This window comes from Gadus chalcogrammus, chromosome 4 (genome assembly GCF_026213295.1).
Source record: "Gadus chalcogrammus isolate NIFS_2021 chromosome 4, NIFS_Gcha_1.0, whole genome shotgun sequence".
NCBI lineage: Eukaryota > Metazoa > Chordata > Actinopteri > Gadiformes > Gadidae > Gadus > Gadus chalcogrammus.
The window spans coordinates 36,528,684-36,548,826 of NC_079415.1; the positions used below are offsets into that span (position 1 = coordinate 36,528,684).

Genomic DNA, 20,143 nt, shown 5'->3' on the forward strand with positions numbered 1-20,143 from the left:
TACCAGTACCACCAGTACTACCAGTACTACCAGTGCTACCAGTACTACCAGTACTACCAGTACCACCAGTGCCACCAGTACTACCAGTACTACAAAACAATGTCCCAGCACTACCAGTCCTACCAGTACTACCAGTGCTACCAGTACCACCAGTACTACCAGTACTACCAGTACCACCAGTGCCACCAGTACTACCAGTACACCAGTACCACCAGTACACCAGTACCACCAGTACTACCAGTACACCAGTACTACCAGTACCACCAGTACCACCAGTGCCACCAGTACTACCAGTACTACCAGTACCACCAGTGCCACCAGTGCTACCTGTGCCACCAGTACTACCAGTGCCACCAGTGCTACCAGTGCTACCAGTGCTACCAGTACTATCAGTGCTACCAGTGCTACCAGTACCACCAGTACTACCAGTACTACCACTGCTACCAGTGCTACCAGGGCTACCAGTACTACCAGTACCACCAGTACCACCAGTGCCACCAGTGCTACCAGTACCACCAGTACTACCAGTACTACCAGTGCTACCAGTACTACCAGTACTACCAGTACTACCAGTGCTACCAGTACCACCAGTGCTACCAGTGCTACCAGTAACCAACCCAGTCGCCAAGAAAAAACGTCAGTGGTGTACGTTTCCATGAACACTGGATACGCAGCATTTCAACGTAAAAAATAGCGTGTTATACCTACAGTATCCACGTGTGCCGCTGTGGAGGCGGGTTTCGGGGTTTGGGTTTCACGGCTTTCGCGGCAAATTGTGGACACGATGGTTTAGGGGGGGGGGGGGGGGGAGACTGTTGTTGACCGGGGAGGGGGGGGGGGGGGGGGGGACACGTTTGTTGAGGGGGGACGACGACACACGATTGTGGGGGGGGGGGGGACGACGACGACACGGTAGTTGAAGGGGGGGGGGGGACACACGTTTGTTGAGGGGGGGGGAGACACGTTTGTAGGGGGGGGGCACGCTCGACAACGAGAGTTGGTTTTTATTTAACGCTCGACAACGAGAGTTGGTTTTTATTGAACGAGACTTCAACACGGAACAGCTGCGCGAAACGATGGTCACGTCACTCTCGGTGACGGTGTCGACAATAATGAACACACGGACAATGTTAATAGAACAACACACAACCACATAACATCCCGAACCCATTAACCCCACTTAATCCTAACAACAAAACAAGTTAACAAAAGCCCCATTTGTCAACTGAGAACCCCAATTCCCAGAATCCCCCGCGGCTCCGGAACACGGCGTTGCTTATATTAATCTTTATTATCTGAATGGGAAATGCAATATTTTAGGACAGATACACCATTAAACGCGTTTCTAATGACATTTCTAGCGAGAAATGTACATTTTCCTTACATAATCTTCAGTCAGTGAATGTGTATGATCTTTATTAATCTTTATTATCTGAATGGGAAATGCAATATTTTAGGACCGATTCACCGTTAAACGTGTTTCTAATAACATTTCTAGCGAGAAATATACTTTTTAATTGCATAATCTTCAGTCAGTGATTGTGTCTGATCTTTAGTTTTATAGTTATTAGGAGTTGATCGGCTCGCTCGCATGTTTCAACGACGTCAGGTTGCTTTCGCTAAACTAGCAGCTCACGTGCTTCCTGCGTTTGTGTTATTAAACTGTAACTTTATGTAACTTTTAATGATATCATCTTGTTAGAAACACGTATATCTGAGAGCCAACCCAGTCGCCAAAAACATACCTACGTTGACAGTGTACGTTTCGTGAACACTGGATTACGTCACATTTCAACATAAAATAGCGTGTTATACACACACACACACACGCACGCACATGCACAGACACACACACACAAGCACACGCAAGCACACACACGCACGTACAGGCACACAGACACAGACACACACACACACACACACACACACACACACACACACGCACACACACACACACACACACACACACACGCACACACGCACACGGTGCATTTCGCTGCTAAAACAACAACAAAAAAATATTCCCTCAAATATTATTACTTTCAAAACGTTGGCCAAAATGGCCAATAATATCTTTTTTTTTGGGATGCTTCTAGGACATTTTGGGTGGATTTTGAACGGTATGTGGGGGCACGTTTTTTGCAGGACCTGGCAACCCTGCGCTGTTGCCCGAGATCTGGCTCCACCCCGGCGTGGTGCTGTCTCCTGTTGACCTTTTGACCCCAGACTTCTGGGGGAATAGCTGAATCAATTCATTAGTCAATCAGAAGCATGTAAATATCTTTCCGGTGGGGTAAGAGGACGAACAAGGTGTCCTTCAACATCTACGCTTCCAGGCGATTGCAACGGTGCCACACATGAGCATATTCGAACATGTTTAATGGTAGTAATTAGCTGTCGAAATTGGAGGCCTTAATCAATACTGAGCAGCTATTGATTTGCTTCCCGATAAAGATTTGTCACAAATGACATGTTATTTAGCATCTACACGTTGAGCTGAGTCCAATGACACCAAGAACGACACTCTAGCTAATGGTAACATGTATTTTACATGGTACACCTAGGTCTAGGACATGATCTCGGTGTAGCAAGAGGCCGAGCTTGATCTCATTGGACTCAGCTTAACGTGTAGATGCTAATTAACATGTAATTTGTCAAAAATCTCCATCGGGAAGCAAATCTATAGCTGGTCATTATTGATAAAGGCCTCCAAAATCGACAGCTAATTACTACCCCGAAACATATTCAAATATGATCATGTGTGGCACTGTTGCAATCGTCTCGAAACGTAGATGTCAAAGGACACCTTGTTTGCTCTGTTGCACCACCGGGAACATATTTTCATACTTCTAATGGATTGATTCATATTTTAAGGTTCTCGGAGTGAGACTGTAAGTGGCTGCAGCAGAAGTGTTGAGACGAAAGATGATATCAAGAGATTATAGAATATTCCCATTCACATTATGATTCTTCGTCGTAACATCCGACCAAACATCCTTCACATTCACAGAGCGAAGATTATGAAAGTCCAGGCTCAGCAAGTGCTCCATCTCGTTGCACCTGCACCCAGCGGCTCGCTTGCAAGATTTTGGCTGAAGTTCTTCCCAGACCAACACCCTAGCCATCCAACATGCATATCTGAGAATCAGGCCTCTCTTTAATAATGACATAAGTTATGAGAGAAACACACATTAACTTTTTGTTATCTCATAAGCGGCGTGGTGCCGGCTCCTTTTGACCTTTTGACCCCCGACTTCAAAAACGTGGCCACAGGCCAGCTGTGTCTACACACCTTTAGCCACAAATGTACACCTCCATCCCACAAAAAATGGGGACTAGAAACTAACCTCTGTCTTATGTACATTTACTGTACTGTTGGAGGTCACGCCCCTTTGCCGACCTTTTCGAGATAGCTAGGGATGCTAAAATGTTTACACACATTTCCCGGGGCCCTGTGTACGACATATCCGAGATTTGGAGTTCTAGCCCTTAGAGAAAAAAAGTTTTCCCAAATGGAGTGTCATTTGGACAAAGCCCCTCAGAAGTGTAGCCTGCAAGACCTAATGGTTCAGAATGTGGTGGAAAAACAGTTTTTGAGATAGGAAGGTCCTACCGCCCTGAAATTTTAATACCTTATTCTAGGGCCTAACTGGGACCTCCGCACCGAAACTTGGCCCGGTCGGACCCCGAGGGGAGGAAGGGGGGGCCCTTCCTGCCCGAGACTTGGCCCGGTCAGACCCCGAGGGCAGGCCCCCCCTTCCTGCCCTCGGGGTCCGACCGGGCCAAGTTTCGGTGCGGGGGTCCCAGTTAGGCCCTAGAATATGGTATTCAAATTTCAGGGCGGTAGGACCTTCCTATCTCAAAAACTTTTTTTTCCACCACATTCTGAACCATTAGGTCTCGCAGTCAACACTTCTGAAGGGGCTTTGTCCAAATGACAGTCCATTTGGGAAAACTTTTTTTCTCTATGGGCTAGAACTACAAATCTTGCATATGTCGTTCTCGGGGCCCCGGGAAATGTGTGTCAACATTTTAGCATCCCTAGCTATCTCGAAAAGGCTGGAAAAGGGGCGTGACCTCCAACAGTACAGTCAATGTATATAAGACAGAGGTTAGTTTCTAGGCCCCATTTTTTGCGGGATGGAGGTGTACATTGTGGCTTAATGTGTGTAGACACCGCTGGCCTGTGGCCACGTCTTTGAAGTCTGGGGTCAAAAGGTCAAAAGGAGCCGGCACCACGCCGCTTATGAGATAACAAAAAGTGAATCTGTATTTCTCTCATTACATTTTGTCATTATTGAAGAGAGGCCTGATTCTCAGATATGCATATTGGACTGTTAGGGTAGAGGTCTGGGAAGAACTTCAGGCCAAAATCTTGCAAGCGAGCCGCTGGGTGCAGGTTGCAACGAGATGGAGCACTTGCTGAGGCCTGGACTTTCATAATCTTCGCTCTGTGAATGTAAAGGATGTTTGGTCGGATGTTACGACGAAGAATCATAATGTGAATGGGAATATTCTATAAATCTCTTGATATCATCTTTCGTCTCAACACTTCTGCTGCAGCCACTTAAAGTCTCACTCCGAAAACCTTAAAATATGAATCAATCCATTAGAAGTATGAAAATATGTTCCCGGTGGTGCAACAGAGCAAACAAGGTGTCCTTTGACATCTACGTTTCGAGACGATTGCAACAGTGCCACACATGATCATATTTGAATATGTTTCGGGGGTAGTAATTAGCTGTCGATTTTGGAGGCCTTTATCAATAATGACCAGCTATAGATTTGCTTCCCGATGGAGATTTTTGACAAATTACATGTTAATTAGCATCTACACGTTAAGCTGAGTCCAATGAGATCAAGCTCGGCCTCTTGCTACACCGAGATCATGTCCTAGACCTAGGTGTACCATGTAAAATACATGTTACCATTAGCTAGAGTGTCGTTCTTGGTGTCATTGGACTCAGCTCAACGTGTAGATGCTAAATAACATGTCATTTGTGACAAATCTTTATCGGGAAGCAAATCAATAGCTGCTCAGTATTGATTAAGGCCTCCAATTTCGACAGCTAATTACTACCATTAAACATGTTCGAATATGCTCATGTGTGGCACCGTTGCAATCGCCTGGAAGCGTAGATGTTGAAGGACACCTTGTTCGTCCTCTTACCCCACCGGAAAGATATTTACATGCTTCTGATTGACTAATGAATTGATTCAGCTATTCCCCCAGAAGTCTGGGGTCAAAAGGTCAACAGGAGACAGCACCACGCCGGGGTGGAGCCAGATCTCGGGCAACAGCGCAGGGTTGCCAGGTCCTGCAAAAAACGTGCCCCCCACATACCGTTCAAAATCCACCCAAAATGTCCTAGAAGCATCCCAAAAAAAAAGATATTATTGGCCATTTTGGCCAACGTTTTGAAAGTAATAATATTTGAGGGAATATTTTTTTGTTGTTGTTTTAGCAGCGAAATGCACCGTGTGCGTGTGTGCGTGTGTGTGTGTGTGTGTGTGTGTGTGTGTCTGTGTCTGTGTCTGTGTGCCTGTGCGTGCGTGTGTGTGCTTGTGTGTGCTTGTGTGTGTGTGTCTGTGCATGTGCGTGCGTGTGTGTGTGTGTATAACACGCTATTTTATGTTGAAATGTGACGTAATCCAGTGTTCACGAAACGTACACTGTCAACGTAGGTATGTTTTTGGCGACTGGGTTGGCTCTCAGATATACGTGTTTCTAACAAGATGATATCATTAAAAGTTACATAAAGTAACAGTTTAATAACACAAACGCAGGAAGCACGTGAGCTGCTAGTTTAGCGAAAGCAACCTGACGTCGTTGAAACATGCGAGCGAGCCGATCAACTCCTAATAACTATAAAACTAAAGATCAGACACAATCACTGACTGAAGATTATGCAATTAAAAAGTATATTTCTCGCTAGAAATGTTATTAGAAACACGTTTAACGGTGAATCGGTCCTAAAATATTGCATTTCCCATTCAGATAATAAAGATTAATAAAGATCATACATATTCACTGACTGAAGATTATGTAAGGAAAATGTACATTTCTCGCTAGAAATGTCATTAGAAACGCGTTTAATGGTGTATCTGTCCTAAAATATTGCATTTCCCATTCAGATAATAAAGATTAATATAAGCTACGCCGTGTTCCGGAGCCGCGGGGGATTCTGGGAATTGGGGTTCTCAGTTGACAAATGGGGCTTTTGTTAGCTTGTTTTGTTGTTAGGATTAAGTGGGGTTAATGGGTTCGGGATGTTATGTGGTTGTGTGTTGTTCTATTAACATTGTCCGTGTGTTCATTATTGTCGACACCGTCACCGAGAGTGACGTGACCATCGTTTCGCGCAGCTGTTCCGTGTTGAAGTCTCGTTCAATAAAAACCAACTCTCGTTGTCGAGCGTTAAATAAAAACCAACTCTCGTTGTCGAGCGTGCCCCCCCCCTACAAACGTGTCTCCCCCCCCCCTCAACAAACGTGTCCCACCCCCCCCCCCCCCCCCCCCCCTTCAACTACCGTGTCGTCGTCGTCGTCCCCCCCCCCACAATCGTGTGTCGTCCCCCCCCCTCAACAAACGTGTTCCCCCCCCCCCCCCCTCCCCGGTCAACAACAGTCTCCCCCCCCCCCCCCTAAACCATCGTGTCCACAATTTGCCGCGAAAGCCGTGAAACCCAAACCCCGAAACCCGCCTCCACAGCGGCACACGTGGATACTGTAGGTATAACACGCTATTTTTTACGTTGAAATGCTGCGTATCCAGTGTTCATGGAAACGTACACCACTGACGTTTTTTCTTGGCGACTGGGTTGCAGTACCACCAGTACTACCAGTACTACCAGTGCTACCAGTACCACCAGTGCTACCAGTACTACCAGTGCTACAGTGCTACCAGTCCTACCAGTACTACTAGTACTACCAGTGCCACCAGTGCTACCAGTACCACCAGTGCTACCAGTACTACAGTGCTACTAGGACTACAGCAGCAGCATAGTTCCACAGACTGGGCCCAGCGCCTCCAGTACTCACTGCAGTACAGGAGGACTAGAACCACTTGTGGGATTATGGGGTGGACTGTGAATGTTGCAGAAAGAGGATTATACTAATCACCATAGTCCCTCCCCTCCTCATAGTCCCTCCCCTCCCCTCTGCTCCTCATAGTCCCTCCCCTCTGCTCCTCATAGTCCCTCCCCTCCTCATAGTCCCTCCCCTCCTCATAGTCCCTCCCCTCTGCTCCTCATAGTCCCTCCCCTCCTCATAGTCCCTCCCCTCCTCATAGTCCCTCCCCTCTGCTCCTCATAGTCCCTCCCCACCTCATAGTATCTCCCCTCAGCTCCTCATAGTCCCTCCCCTCTGCTCCTCATAGTCCCTCCCCTCCCCTCCTCATAATCCCTCGCCTCCTCATAGTCCCTCCCCTCCTCAAAATCCCTCCCCTCCCCTCCTCATAATCCCTCCCCTCAACTCCTCAAAGTCCCTCCCCTCAGATCATCATAATCTCTTTATTCGTCTCGCCTTGATGAAATCCACACACACTTTGCTACAGACACACCCGACACACACAGAGACACACCAGACCTACAGACACACAATAGACACACAAAGAACCACACCAGACAGACACAGTCTACTACACACGCACATACACACACACACACACACAGTGTGCTGCATACATACACACACCAGACACACACATCAGACAAACACACACCGGACACACACAACAGACACACAAAAACCAGACACACAACAGGATCATCACAAGCTCTTTTCCTTTGAGGACTATTTGGACGACAAGTGGGCGTGGCCCGGGTCCTAGTAGACTACAGGTGGGCGTGGCCCGGATCCTAGTGGACTACAGGTGGGCGTGGCCCGGATCCTAGTGGACTACAGGTGGGCGTGGCCCGGGTCCTAGTGGACTACAGGTGGGCGTGGCACGGGTCCTAGTGGACTACAGGTGGGCGTGGCCAGGGACCTGGTGGACTACAGGTGGCCGTGGCCAGGGACCTGGTGGACTACAGGTGGGCGTGGCCAGGGACCCGGTGGACTACAGGTGGGCGTGGTCAGGGACCTGGTGGACTACAGGTGGGCGTGGCCCGGGACCACTACAGGACTACAGATGGATTTTGGGGCGGGGCCTTTGGACTACAACAGAAACCGTTTTCTTTGTTTCCCGAAGCCACGCCTTCTGGGAACAGGAGTGATGATGAGCAAGAATGAACAAGCTGATTGGACGATAAAGGTCACCAGCCACATGTAATGCAGAGGGAACTGATTGGCTGGACAACACAACTGAAGCAGGATGTACTTCCTGTCTGTCTTCCTGCCTGCAGTCCTGTTGGCTGTAGTTCTCGGCCAATCAGAGGACTTGTCAGAAACACACCCTGAGATAAACTCAGACACACATAGAGAAATACACTTAGACACACACTTAAACGCACACGCGGACACACTGGCAGACACACACTTGGACACATACTCGGACACACACTCGGACACACATGCGGACACACACGCGGACACACACACGGACACACACGCGGACGTCCCTGACGACGACTACGGCGAGGCGGACTGGGACTCCTCCCCCTTCCTCCCGGACCGCCCCCCGGGGCGGGGCCAGGCCGGGGGGCGGGGCCTGGACTGTGAGGGGGGGTGCGGGGGGCTGGAAGTGACCCTGGTCCCGCGGGGGCCCGACCCCCACCGCTGCCCCGACCCGTTCCGCTGCTCAGAGCTGGCCTCTGGTTGGCTGAAGCAGAACCAGGAGGGGCGGGGCCAGCTGGAGGACCTGAAGGAGAGCACCTCCCAGCTGCTGTCAGAGCTGAGGAGACAGACACACCGGGTCAGCGCGCTGGAGCAGGTACCTGTCTGTCTGTCTGTCTGTCTGACCCCTGTCTGTCTGTCTGTCTGTCTGTCTGTCTGTCTGTCTGTCTGTCTGTCTGTCTGTCTGTCTGTCTGTCTGTCTGTCTGTCTCACTGTCTGTCTGTCTGTCTGTCTGTCTGTCTATCCCCTGTCTGTCTGTCTGTCTGTCTGTCTGTCTGTCTGTCTGTCTGTCTGTCTGTCTGTCTGACCCCTGTCTGTCTGTCTGTCTGTCTGTCTGTCTGTCTGTCCCCTGTCTGTCTGTCTGTCTGTCTGTCTGTCTGTCTGTCTTTCTGTCTGTCTGTCCCCTGTCTGTCTGTCTGTCTGTCTGTCTGTCTGTCTGTCTGTCTGCCTGCCTGCCTGCCTGCCTGTCTGTCTGTCTGTCTGTCTGTCTGCCTGTCTGTCAGCCTGTCAGCCTGTCTGTCCCCTGTCTGTCTGTCTGTCTGTCTGTCTGTCTGTCTGTCTGTCTGTCTGTCTGTCTGTCTGTCTGTCTGTCTGTCTGTCTGTCTGTCTGCCTGCCTGCCTGTCTGTCCCCTGTCTGTCTGTCTGTCTGACTGACTCTGTCTGTCCAGGCCAGCGGCCCGGTCCTGAGGTGGAGGCGCGGGGAGGAGGAGCAGCAGGAGGTGCAGCTCCTCCTGTCGCTCCACTCCGTCCTCCTCCACCAGCTGGGGGCGGAGCTACAACTCCTCTCCACCTCCCTGAAGCCCCGCCCCCCCGGCTGCACCGTCAACATCCTCCAATCAGGGGGCTCGCCCAGCCTGAGGGACACCCTTCACCCCGGTACACACACTCACACACGCACACACACACACACACACACACAAACACACAGTACACACACACGCACACACAAACACACACGAACACACACACACTGCACACAGAGAAACACACAAACACACACACACACACTCAGACACACACACGCACACACACACACACACCCACCAAACTACACACAGAGACACACAGAGACACACAACACAGACACACACACACTACACAGAGAACCAAACTAACACACAAACACAGACACGTCCCTCCGTCCGTCCGTCCGTCTGTCTGTCCGTCTGTCTGTCTGTCTGTCGCCTAATCGTTTTTCTTTCTCTGCATGTTTGCGTGCATATGTGTGTGTGTGTGTGCTTGTATGGTGTGTCTGTGTGCGTTTGTGTGTGTGTGTGCGTGTATGTTGGTGTTTGTGTATGGTGTGTGTTTCTGTGTGTATGTGTGCTTGTGTATGGTGTGTGTCTCTGTGTGTGTATGGTGTGTGTGTATGGTGTATGTGTGTGTGTGTATGTATGGTGTATGTGTGTATGGTGTGTATGGTGTGTGTGTGTGTGTGGTGTGTGCGTGCGTGTGATGTGTGTGTGTGTGTGTATGGTGTATGTTTGTGAGTGTGTGTGTGTGTGTGTGCATGGTGTGTGTATGGTGTGTGTATGGTGTGTGTCCGGTTTGTGCACGTGTGTGTGTCCGGTGTGTGTCGGGTGTGTGTCGGGTGTGTGTCGGGTGTGTGTCGGGTGTGTGTCCGGTGTGTGTCCGGTGTGTGTCCGGTGTGTGTCCGGTGTGTGTGTATGATGTGTGTATGGTGTGTGTCCGGTGTGTGCATGGTGTGTGTATGGTGTGTGTATGGTGTGTGTGTACGGTGTGTGCATGGTGTGTGTATGGTGTGTGTATGGTGTGTGTCCGGTGTATGTCCGGTGTGTGTCCGGTGTGTGTGTGTGTGTCCGGTGTTTGTATGGTGTGTGTGGTGTGCGTCCGGTGTGTGCGTGCAGAGCTGCACCATGTGTCAGTGTGTCCGGTGGATTGTGCGTCCCTCTTCCTCAGTGGTGTGCGTCGGTCGGGGGTCTACAGCGTGGTGCCGGGGGGGTCCCGACCAATCAGAGCGTCCTGTGACATGGAGACCGACGGTACACACCGCCCACTACACACAACTACACACTACACACTGCTAAACACTGCCCACGACACACCGCCACTACACACAACTACACACTACACACTGCTACACACTGCCCACGACACACCGCCCACTACACACAACTACACACTACACACTGCTACACACTGCCCACGACACACAACTACACACTACACACTGCTACACACTGCCCACGACACACCGCCCACTACACACAACTACACACTACACACTGCTACACACTGCCCACGACACACCGCCCACTACACACAACTACACACTGCCCACGACACACCGCCCACTACACACAACTACACACTACACACTGCTACACACTGCCCACGACACACCGCCCACTACACACAACTACACACTACACACTGCTACACACTGCCCACGACACACCGCCCACTACACACAACTACACACTACACACTGCTACACACTGCCCACGACACACCGCCCACTACACACAACTACACACTACACACTGCTACACACTGCCCACGACACACCGCCCACTACACACAACAACTACACACTACACACTGCTACACACTGCCCACGACACACCGCCCACTACACACAACTACACACTACACAACTGCTACACACTGCCCACGACACACCACCCACTACACACAACAACTACACACTACACAACTGCTACACACTGCCCACGACACACCGCCCACTACACACAACAACTACACACTACACACTGCTACACACTGCCCACGACACACCGCCCACTACACACAACTACACACTACACAACTGCTACACACTGCCCACGACACACCGCCCACTACACACAACTACACACTACACACTGCTACACACTGCCCACGACACACCGCCCACTACACACAACTACACACTACACACTGCTACACACTGCCCACGACACACCGCCCACTACACACAACTACACACTACACAACTGCTACACACTGCCCACGACACACCGCCCACTACACACAACTACACACTACACACTGCTACACACTGCCCACGACACACCGCCCACTACACACAACTACACACTACACACTGCTACACACTGCCCACGACACACCGCCCACTACACACAACAACTACACACTACACACTGCTACACACTGCCCACGACACACCGCCCACTACACACAACTACACACTACACAACTGCTACACACTGCCCACGACACACCGCCCACTACACACAACTACACACTACACACTGCTACACACTGCCCACGACACACCGCCCACTACACACAACTACACACTACACACTGCTACACACTGCCCACGACACACCGCCCACTACACACAACTACACACTACACACTGCTACACACTGCCCACGACACACCGCCCACTACACACAACTACACACTACACACTGCTACACACTGCCCACGACACACCGCCCACTACACACAACTACACACTACACACTGCTACACACTGCCCACGACACACCGCCCACTACACACAACTACACACTACACACTGCTACACACTGCCCACGACACACCGCCCACTACACACACCTACACACTACACACTGCTACACACTGCCCACGACACACCGCCCACTACACACTGCTACACACTACACACTGCTACACACTGCCCACGACACACCGCCCACTACACACAACTACACACTACACACTGCTACACACTGCCCACGACACACCGCCCACTACACACAACTACACACTACACACTGCTACACACTGCCCACGACACACCGCCCACTACACACACCTACACACTACACACTGCTACACACTGCCCACGACACACCGCCACTACACACAACTACACACTACACACTGCTACACACTGCCCACGACACACCGCCCACTACACACAACTACACACTACACACTGCTACACACTGCCCACGACACACCGCCCACTACACACAACTACACACTGCTACACACTGCCCACGACACACCGCCCACTACACACAACTACACACTGCTACACACTGCCCACGACACACATACTACATATACTAGAGTGGTTAGGGTTAACCCATATATATATGGGTTAACCCTAACCACTCTAGTATATATATATGGGTTAACCCTAACCTCTCTAACCTTAACCCTATATATGGGTTAACCCTAACCTCTCTAGTATATATATATATGGGTTAACCCTAACCTCTCTAGTATATATATATGGGTTCGGCCCACTTGATAAGGACGTTGAATAGCCCTGTGTTGCAGTGTGTAGCAGTGTGTAGTGTGTAGTAGTGTGTAGTGGGCGCCGTGCAGTGTGTAGTTGTTGTGTGTAGTGGGCGGTGTGTCGTGGGCAGTGTGTAGCAGTGTGTAGCAGTGTGTAGTGTGTAGTTGTGTGTCGTGGGCAGTGTGTAGCAGTGTGTAGTTGTGTGTAGTGGGCGGTGTGTCGCATATATATATACTAGAGTGGTTAGGGTTAACCCATATATATATGGGCTAACCCATATATATATGGGTTAACCCTAACCACTCTAGTATATATATATATGGGTTAACCCTAACCTCTCTAGTATATATATATATGGGTTAACCCTAACCTCTCTAACCCTAACCCTATATATGGGTTAACCCTAACCTCTCTAGTATATATATATATGGGTTAACCCTAACCTCTCTAGTATATATATATATGGGTTAACCCTAACCTCTCTAGTATATATATATGGGTTAACCCTAACCTCTCTAGTATATATATATATGGGTTAACCCTAACCTCTGTAGTATATATATATGGGTTAACCCTAACCTCTCTAGTATATATATATATATGGGTTAACCCTAACCTCTCTAGAATATCTATATGGGTTAACCCTAACCTCTCTAGTACATATATATATGGGTTAATCCTAACCTCTGTAGTATATATATATGGGTTAACCCTAACCTCTCTAGTATATATATATATGGGTTAACCCTAACCTCTCTAGTATATATATATGGGTTAACCCTAACCTCTCTAGTATATATATATATGGGTTAACCCTAACCTCTCTAGTATATATATATGGGTTAACCCTAACCTCTCTAGTATATATATATGGGTTAACCCTAACCTCTCTAGTATATATATGGGTTAACCCTAACCTCTCTAGTCTATATATGGGTTAACCCTAACCTCTCTAGTATATATATATATATATATATGGGTTAACCCTAACCTCTCTAGTATATATATGGGTTAACCCTAACCTCTCTAGTATATATATATATGGGTTAACCCTAACCTCTCTAGTATATATATATGGGTTAACCCTAACCTCTCTAGTATATATATATATGGGTTAACCCTAACCTCTCTAGTATATATATGGGTTAACCCTAACCTCTCTAGTCTATATATGGGTTAACCCTAACCTCTCTAGTCTATATATGGGTTAACCCTAACCTCTCTAGTATATATATATATATATGGGTTAACCCTAACCTCTCTAGTATATATATATGGGTTAACCCTAACCTCTCTAGTATATATATATATGGGTTAACCCTAACCTCTCTAGTATATATATATGGGTTAACCCTAACCCTAACCTCTCTAGGGGGGGGTTGGACCGTGGTCCAGAGGCGTGAGGGCGGGGCTCTCAGCTTCAACCGTGATTGGATAGCGTACCGGGAGGGGTTCGGCCTGCCGGAGGCGGAGCACTGGCTGGGGAATGAGGTCATCCACCTGCTGACCAATCAGGGGCCCTACAGCCTGCGCATAGAAATGGAGGACTGGAGCCACGCCCACAAACACGCCCACTACAGCAGCTTCAGGTAAACACGCCCACAGACACACCCAGGACACACACTTCTGTATCTACACTGGTTCCCAGTCCACTCTGTATCTACGCTGGTTCCCAGTCCACTCTGTATCTACGCTGGTTCCCAGTCCACTCTGTATCTACGCTGGTTCCCAGTCTGGAAGGCGGGGCCGAGCGCTACCGGCTGCACGTGTCGGGGTTCAGCGGCTCCGTGGGTGACTCATTCGGCCGCTACCATGACAACCAGGTGTTCAGCACACCGGACACTGGAAACATCTGCTCTGAGATCAGCCACGCCGGGTGGTGGTTCAGACACTGTTTCCATAGCAACCTCAACGGGGTCTACTACAAGGTAGGGCTCACCTGTAGGACTAGACTCACCTGGTAGGACTCACCTGGTAGGACTGGACTCACCTGGTAGGACTGGACTCACCTGGTAGGACTAGACTCGCCTGGTAGGATTAGACTCACCCTGGTAGGACTCACCCGGTAGGACTGGACTCACCCAGTAGGACTAGACTCACCTGGTAGGATTAGACTCACCTGGTAGGACTAGAATCACCTGGTAGGGCTCACCTGGTAAGACTCACCTGGTAGGACTCACCTGGTAGGACTGGACTCACCTGGTAGGACTAGACTCACCTGGTAGGATTAACTCACCTGGTAGGGCTCACCTGGTAGGATTAGACTCACCTGGTTCGACTAGACTCACTTGGTAGGACTAGACTCACCTGGTAGGACTAGACTCACCTGGTAGGACTGGACTCACCTCGTAGGACGAGACTCACCTGGTAGGACTAGACTCACCTGGTAGGACTGAACTCACCTGGTAGGAGTGGACTCACCTGGTAGGACTGGACTCACCTGGTAGGACTCACCTGGTAGGACTCACCTGGTAGGACTAGACTCACCTGGTAGGACTAGACTCACCTGGTAGGACTAGATTCACCTGGTAGGACTAGACTCACCTGGTAGGACTAGACTCACCTGGTAGGACTGGACTCACCTGGTAGGACTAGACTCACCTGGTAGAACTAGAGTCACCTGGTAGGACTCACCTGGTAGGACTAGACCCACCAGGTAGGACTTACCTGGTAGTAGGACTCACCTGGTAGGACAAGACTCACCTGGTAGGACTCACCTGGTAGGACTGGACTCACCTGGTAGGACTAGAATCACTGGTAGGGCTCACCTGGTAAGACTCACCTGGTAGGACTCACCTGGTAGGACTGGACTCACCTGGTAGGACTAGACTCACCTGGTAGGATTAAACTCACCTGGTAGGATTAGACTCACCTGGTTCGACTAGACTCACTTGGTAGGACTAGACTCACCTGGTAGGACTAGACTCACCTGGTAGGACTAGACTCACCTGGTAGGACTAGACTCACCTGGTAGGACTGGACTCACCTGGTAGGACTAGACTCACCTGGTAGAACTAGAGTCACCTGGTAGGACTAGACCCACCAGGTAGGACTTACCTGGTAGTAGGACTCACCTGGTAGGACAAGACTAACCTGGTAGGACTCACCTGGTAGGACTGGACTCACCTGGTAGGACTAGAATCACCTGGTAGGACTAGAGTTGCCGAGTGGGACTAGACTCACCTGGTAGGACTGGACTCACCTGGTAGGACTAGAATCACCTGGTAGGACTTGAGTCAGCCTGGTGTTTGTGTGTGTGTATGGTGTGTGCATAATGTGTGTTTGTGTGCGTGTATGTGTCTTTGTGTGTGTGGTGTGTGTGCCTTGTTCTTTCTCTTTCTACTGACTAATGGACTTATTGTGTGTCACATCTGCTAAACGCCCTCAATGTCAATGAAAATGTGTTTGCTTGTGTGTGGTGTTTGTGTGTGTGTTTGTGGTGTGTTTGTGTGTGGTGATGTGTGTGTGTGTGTGGTGCTGTGTGTGTGTGTGTCTGTGTGTGGTGGTGTGTGTGTGTGGTATGGGGTGGTGTGTGTGGTGGTGTGTGTGTCTGTGTGTGGTGGTGTGTGCGTGTGGTGTGTGTGTGTCTTTATGTGTCTGTATGTGTGGTGGTTTGGTGTGTATGGTGGTGTGTGTGTGTCTGTTTGTGTGTGTGTGGTGGGTGTGGTGTGTGTGGTGGTGTGGTGTGTGTCTGTGTGTTTGTGTGGTGGTGTGTGTGTGTGGTGGTGTGTGTGTGTGTGTGTGTGTGTGTGTCTGTGTGTGTGTGTGTGTGTGTGTGTGTGTGTGTGTGTGTGTGTGTCTGTCTGTGTGTCTGTGTGTGGGTGCAGGGCGGGCACTACTCCCCCCAGGGCCCTAACGTCCTGGGTCCTGACGGGGTGGTCTGGTTCTCCTGGAGACGCTCCGACTACTACAGCCTCCGCTTCGTCTCCATGATGGTCCGCCCCCGCAGCTTCACCGCACACCTATCGCCATAGCAACGGGCCCACCGCACACCAGTCTCCATAGCAACGGACCCACCGCACACCCGTCTCCATAGCAACGGACCAACCCCACACCCGTCTCCATAGCCACGGACCCACCGCACACCCGACTCCATAGCAACAGGACCAGGAGCACAACCGTTTCCATAGCAACAGACCTGCAGAACACCTGTCTCCATAGCAGCCAGTACCAGAGCACACCCGACTCCATAGCAACAGGACCTGGAGCACAACCGTTTCCATAGCAACAGACCTGCAGAACACCTGTCTCCATAGCAGCCAGTACCAGAGCACACCCGTCTCCATAGCAACCGGACCCAGAGGAGACTAGTCTCCATAGCAACCGGACCCTGAGCACACCTGTCTTCATAGCAACGGGATCTGTGGTCTCTATAGAAACAGGACCAGCTGTGACACCCCTGGGAGAGCAGATCTCGGATTTTTGGGTTACTAGCGAGTCGTGAGCTAGTACTGTTGAGGTGGTAGTTAACTGGTTTAGTAAGCTGGCATTGTTAAAACCCTAACCCTAACCACTCTAGTATATATATATATGGGTTAACCCTAACCTCTCTAGTATATATATATGGGTTAACCTAACCTCTCTAACCCTAACCCTATATATGGGTTAACCCTAACCTCTCTAGTATATATATATATGGGTTAACCCTAACCTCTCTAGTATATATATATATGGGTTAACCCTAACCTCTCTAGTATATATATATGGGTTAACCCTAACCTCTCTAGTATATATATATATGGGTTAACCCTAACCTCTGTAGTATATATATATGGGTTAACCCTAACCTCTCTAGTATATATATATATATGGGTTAACCCTAACCTCTCTAGAATATCTATATGGGTTAACCCTAACCTCTCTAGTACATATATATATGGGTTAACCCTAACCTCTGTAGTATATATATATGGGTTAACCCTAACCTCTCTAGTATATATATATGGGTTAACCCTAACCTCTCTAGTATATATATATGGGTTAACCCTAACCTCTCTAGTATATATATATATGGGTTAACCCTAACCTCTCTAGTATATATATATGGGTTAACCCTAACCTCTCTAGTATATATATGGGTTAACCCTAACCTCTCTAGTCTATATATGGGTTAACCCTAACCTCTCTAGTATATATATATATATATGGGTTAACCCTAACCTCTCTAGTATATATATATGGGTTAACCCTAACCTCTCTAGTATATATATATATGGGTTAACCCTAACCTCTCTAGTATATATATATGGGTTAACCCTAACCTCTCTAGTATATATATATATGGGTTTAACCCTAACCTCTCTAGTATATATATGGGTTAACCTAACCTCTCTAGTCTATATATGGGTTAACCCTAACCTCTCTAGTCTATATATGGGTTAACCCTAACCTCTCTAGTATATATATATATATATGGGTTAACCCTAACCTCTCTAGTATATATATATGGGTTAACCCTAACCTCTCTAGTATATATATATATGGGTTAACCCTAACCTCTCTAGTATATATATATGGGTTAACCCTAACCCTAACCTCTCTAGGGGGGGGTTGGGACCGTGGTCCAGAGGCGTGAGGGCGGGGCTCTCAGCTTCAACCGTGATTGGATAGCGTACCGGGAGGGGTTCGGCCTGCCGGAGGCGGAGCACTGGCTGGGGAATGAGGTCATCCACCTGCTGACCAATCAGGGGCCCTACAGCCTGCGCATAGAAATGGAGGACTGGAGCCACGCCCACAAACACGCCCACTACAGCAGCTTCAGGTAAACACGCCCACAGACACACCCAGGACACACACTTCTGTATCTACACTGGTTCCAGTCCACTCTGTATCTACGCTGGTTCCCAGTCCACTCTGTATCTACGCTGGTTCCCAGTCCACTCTGTATCTACGCTGGTTCCCAGTCTGGAAGGCGGGGCCGAGCGCTACCGGCTGCACGTGTCGGGGTCAGCGGCTCCGTGGGTGACTCATTCGGCCGCTACCATGACAACCAGGTGTTCAGCACACCGGACACCGGAAACATCTGCTCTGAGATCAGCCACGCCGGGTGGTGGTTCAGACACTGTTTCCATAGCAACCTCAACGGGGTCTACTACAAGGTAGGGCTCACCTGGTAGGACTAGACTCACCTGGTAGGACTCACCTGGTAGGACTGGACTCACCTGGTAGGACTGGACTCACCTGGTAGGACTAGACTCGCCTGGTAGGATTAGACTCACCTGGTAGGACTCACCCGGTAGGACTGGACTCACCCAGTAGGACTAGACTCACCTGGTAGGATTAGACTCACCTGGTAGGACTAGAATCACCTGGTAGGGCTCACCTGGTAAGACTCACCTGGTAGGACTCACCTGGTAGGACTGGACTCACCTGGTAGGACTAGACTCACCTGGTAGGATTAACTCACCTGGTAGGGCTCACCTGGTAGGATTAGACTCACCTGGTTCGACTAGACTCACTTGGTAGGACTAGACTCACCTGGTAGGACTAGACTCACCTGGTAGGACTGGACTCACCTCGTAGGACGAGACTCACCTGGTAGGACTAGACTCACCTGGTAGGACTGAACTCACCTGGTAGGAGTGGACTCACCTGGTAGGACTGGACTCACCTGGTAGGACTCACCTGGTAGGACTCACCTGGTAGGACTAGACTCACCTGGTAGGACTAGACTCACCTGGTAGGACTAGATTCACCTGGTAGGACTAGACTCACCTGGTAGGACTAGACTCACCTGGTAGGACTGGACTCACCTGGTAGGACTAGACTCACCTGGTAGAACTAGAGTCACCTGGTAGGACTCACCTGGTAGGACTAGACCCACCAGGTAGGACTTACCTGGTAGTAGGACTCACCTGGTAGGACAAGACTCACCTGGTAGGACTCACCTGGTAGGACTGGACTCACCTGGTAGGACTAGAATCACCTGGTAGGGCTCACCTGGTAAGACTCACCTGGTAGGACTCACCTGGTAGGACTGGACTCACCTGGTAGGACTAGACTCACCTGGTAGGATTAAACTCACCTGGTAGGATTAGACTCACCTGGTTCGACTAGACTCACTTGGTAGGACTAGACTCACCTGGTAGGACTAGACTCACCTGGTAGGACTAGACTCACCTGGTAGGACTAGACTCACCTGGTAGGACTGGACTCACCTGGTAG

At 49.7% G+C, this 20,143-nt stretch overlaps 1 protein-coding gene across 1 annotated transcript in view; it reads left to right on the top strand.

Annotated features, from left to right (window-relative positions):
* Positions 1–16,953, top strand: part of LOC130381069 (fibrinogen beta chain-like) — a 17,043-nt gene extending 90 nt beyond the window's left edge. Inside the window, exons 1-9 of the mRNA XM_056588489.1 lie at positions 1–222; positions 340–608; positions 7,928–8,097; positions 8,472–8,872; positions 9,444–9,651; positions 10,644–10,778; positions 14,352–14,568; positions 14,712–14,907; positions 16,807–16,953. The exon at positions 1–222 is cut by the window's left edge and continues 90 nt beyond it. Of these exons, the coding sequence (XP_056444464.1) occupies positions 1–222; positions 340–608; positions 7,928–8,097; positions 8,472–8,872; positions 9,444–9,651; positions 10,644–10,778; positions 14,352–14,568; positions 14,712–14,907; positions 16,807–16,953 (1,965 nt within the window). The remainder of the gene's footprint in view (positions 223–339; positions 609–7,927; positions 8,098–8,471; positions 8,873–9,443; positions 9,652–10,643; positions 10,779–14,351; positions 14,569–14,711; positions 14,908–16,806) is intronic.
* Positions 16,954–20,143: the final 3,190 nt, after the last annotated feature.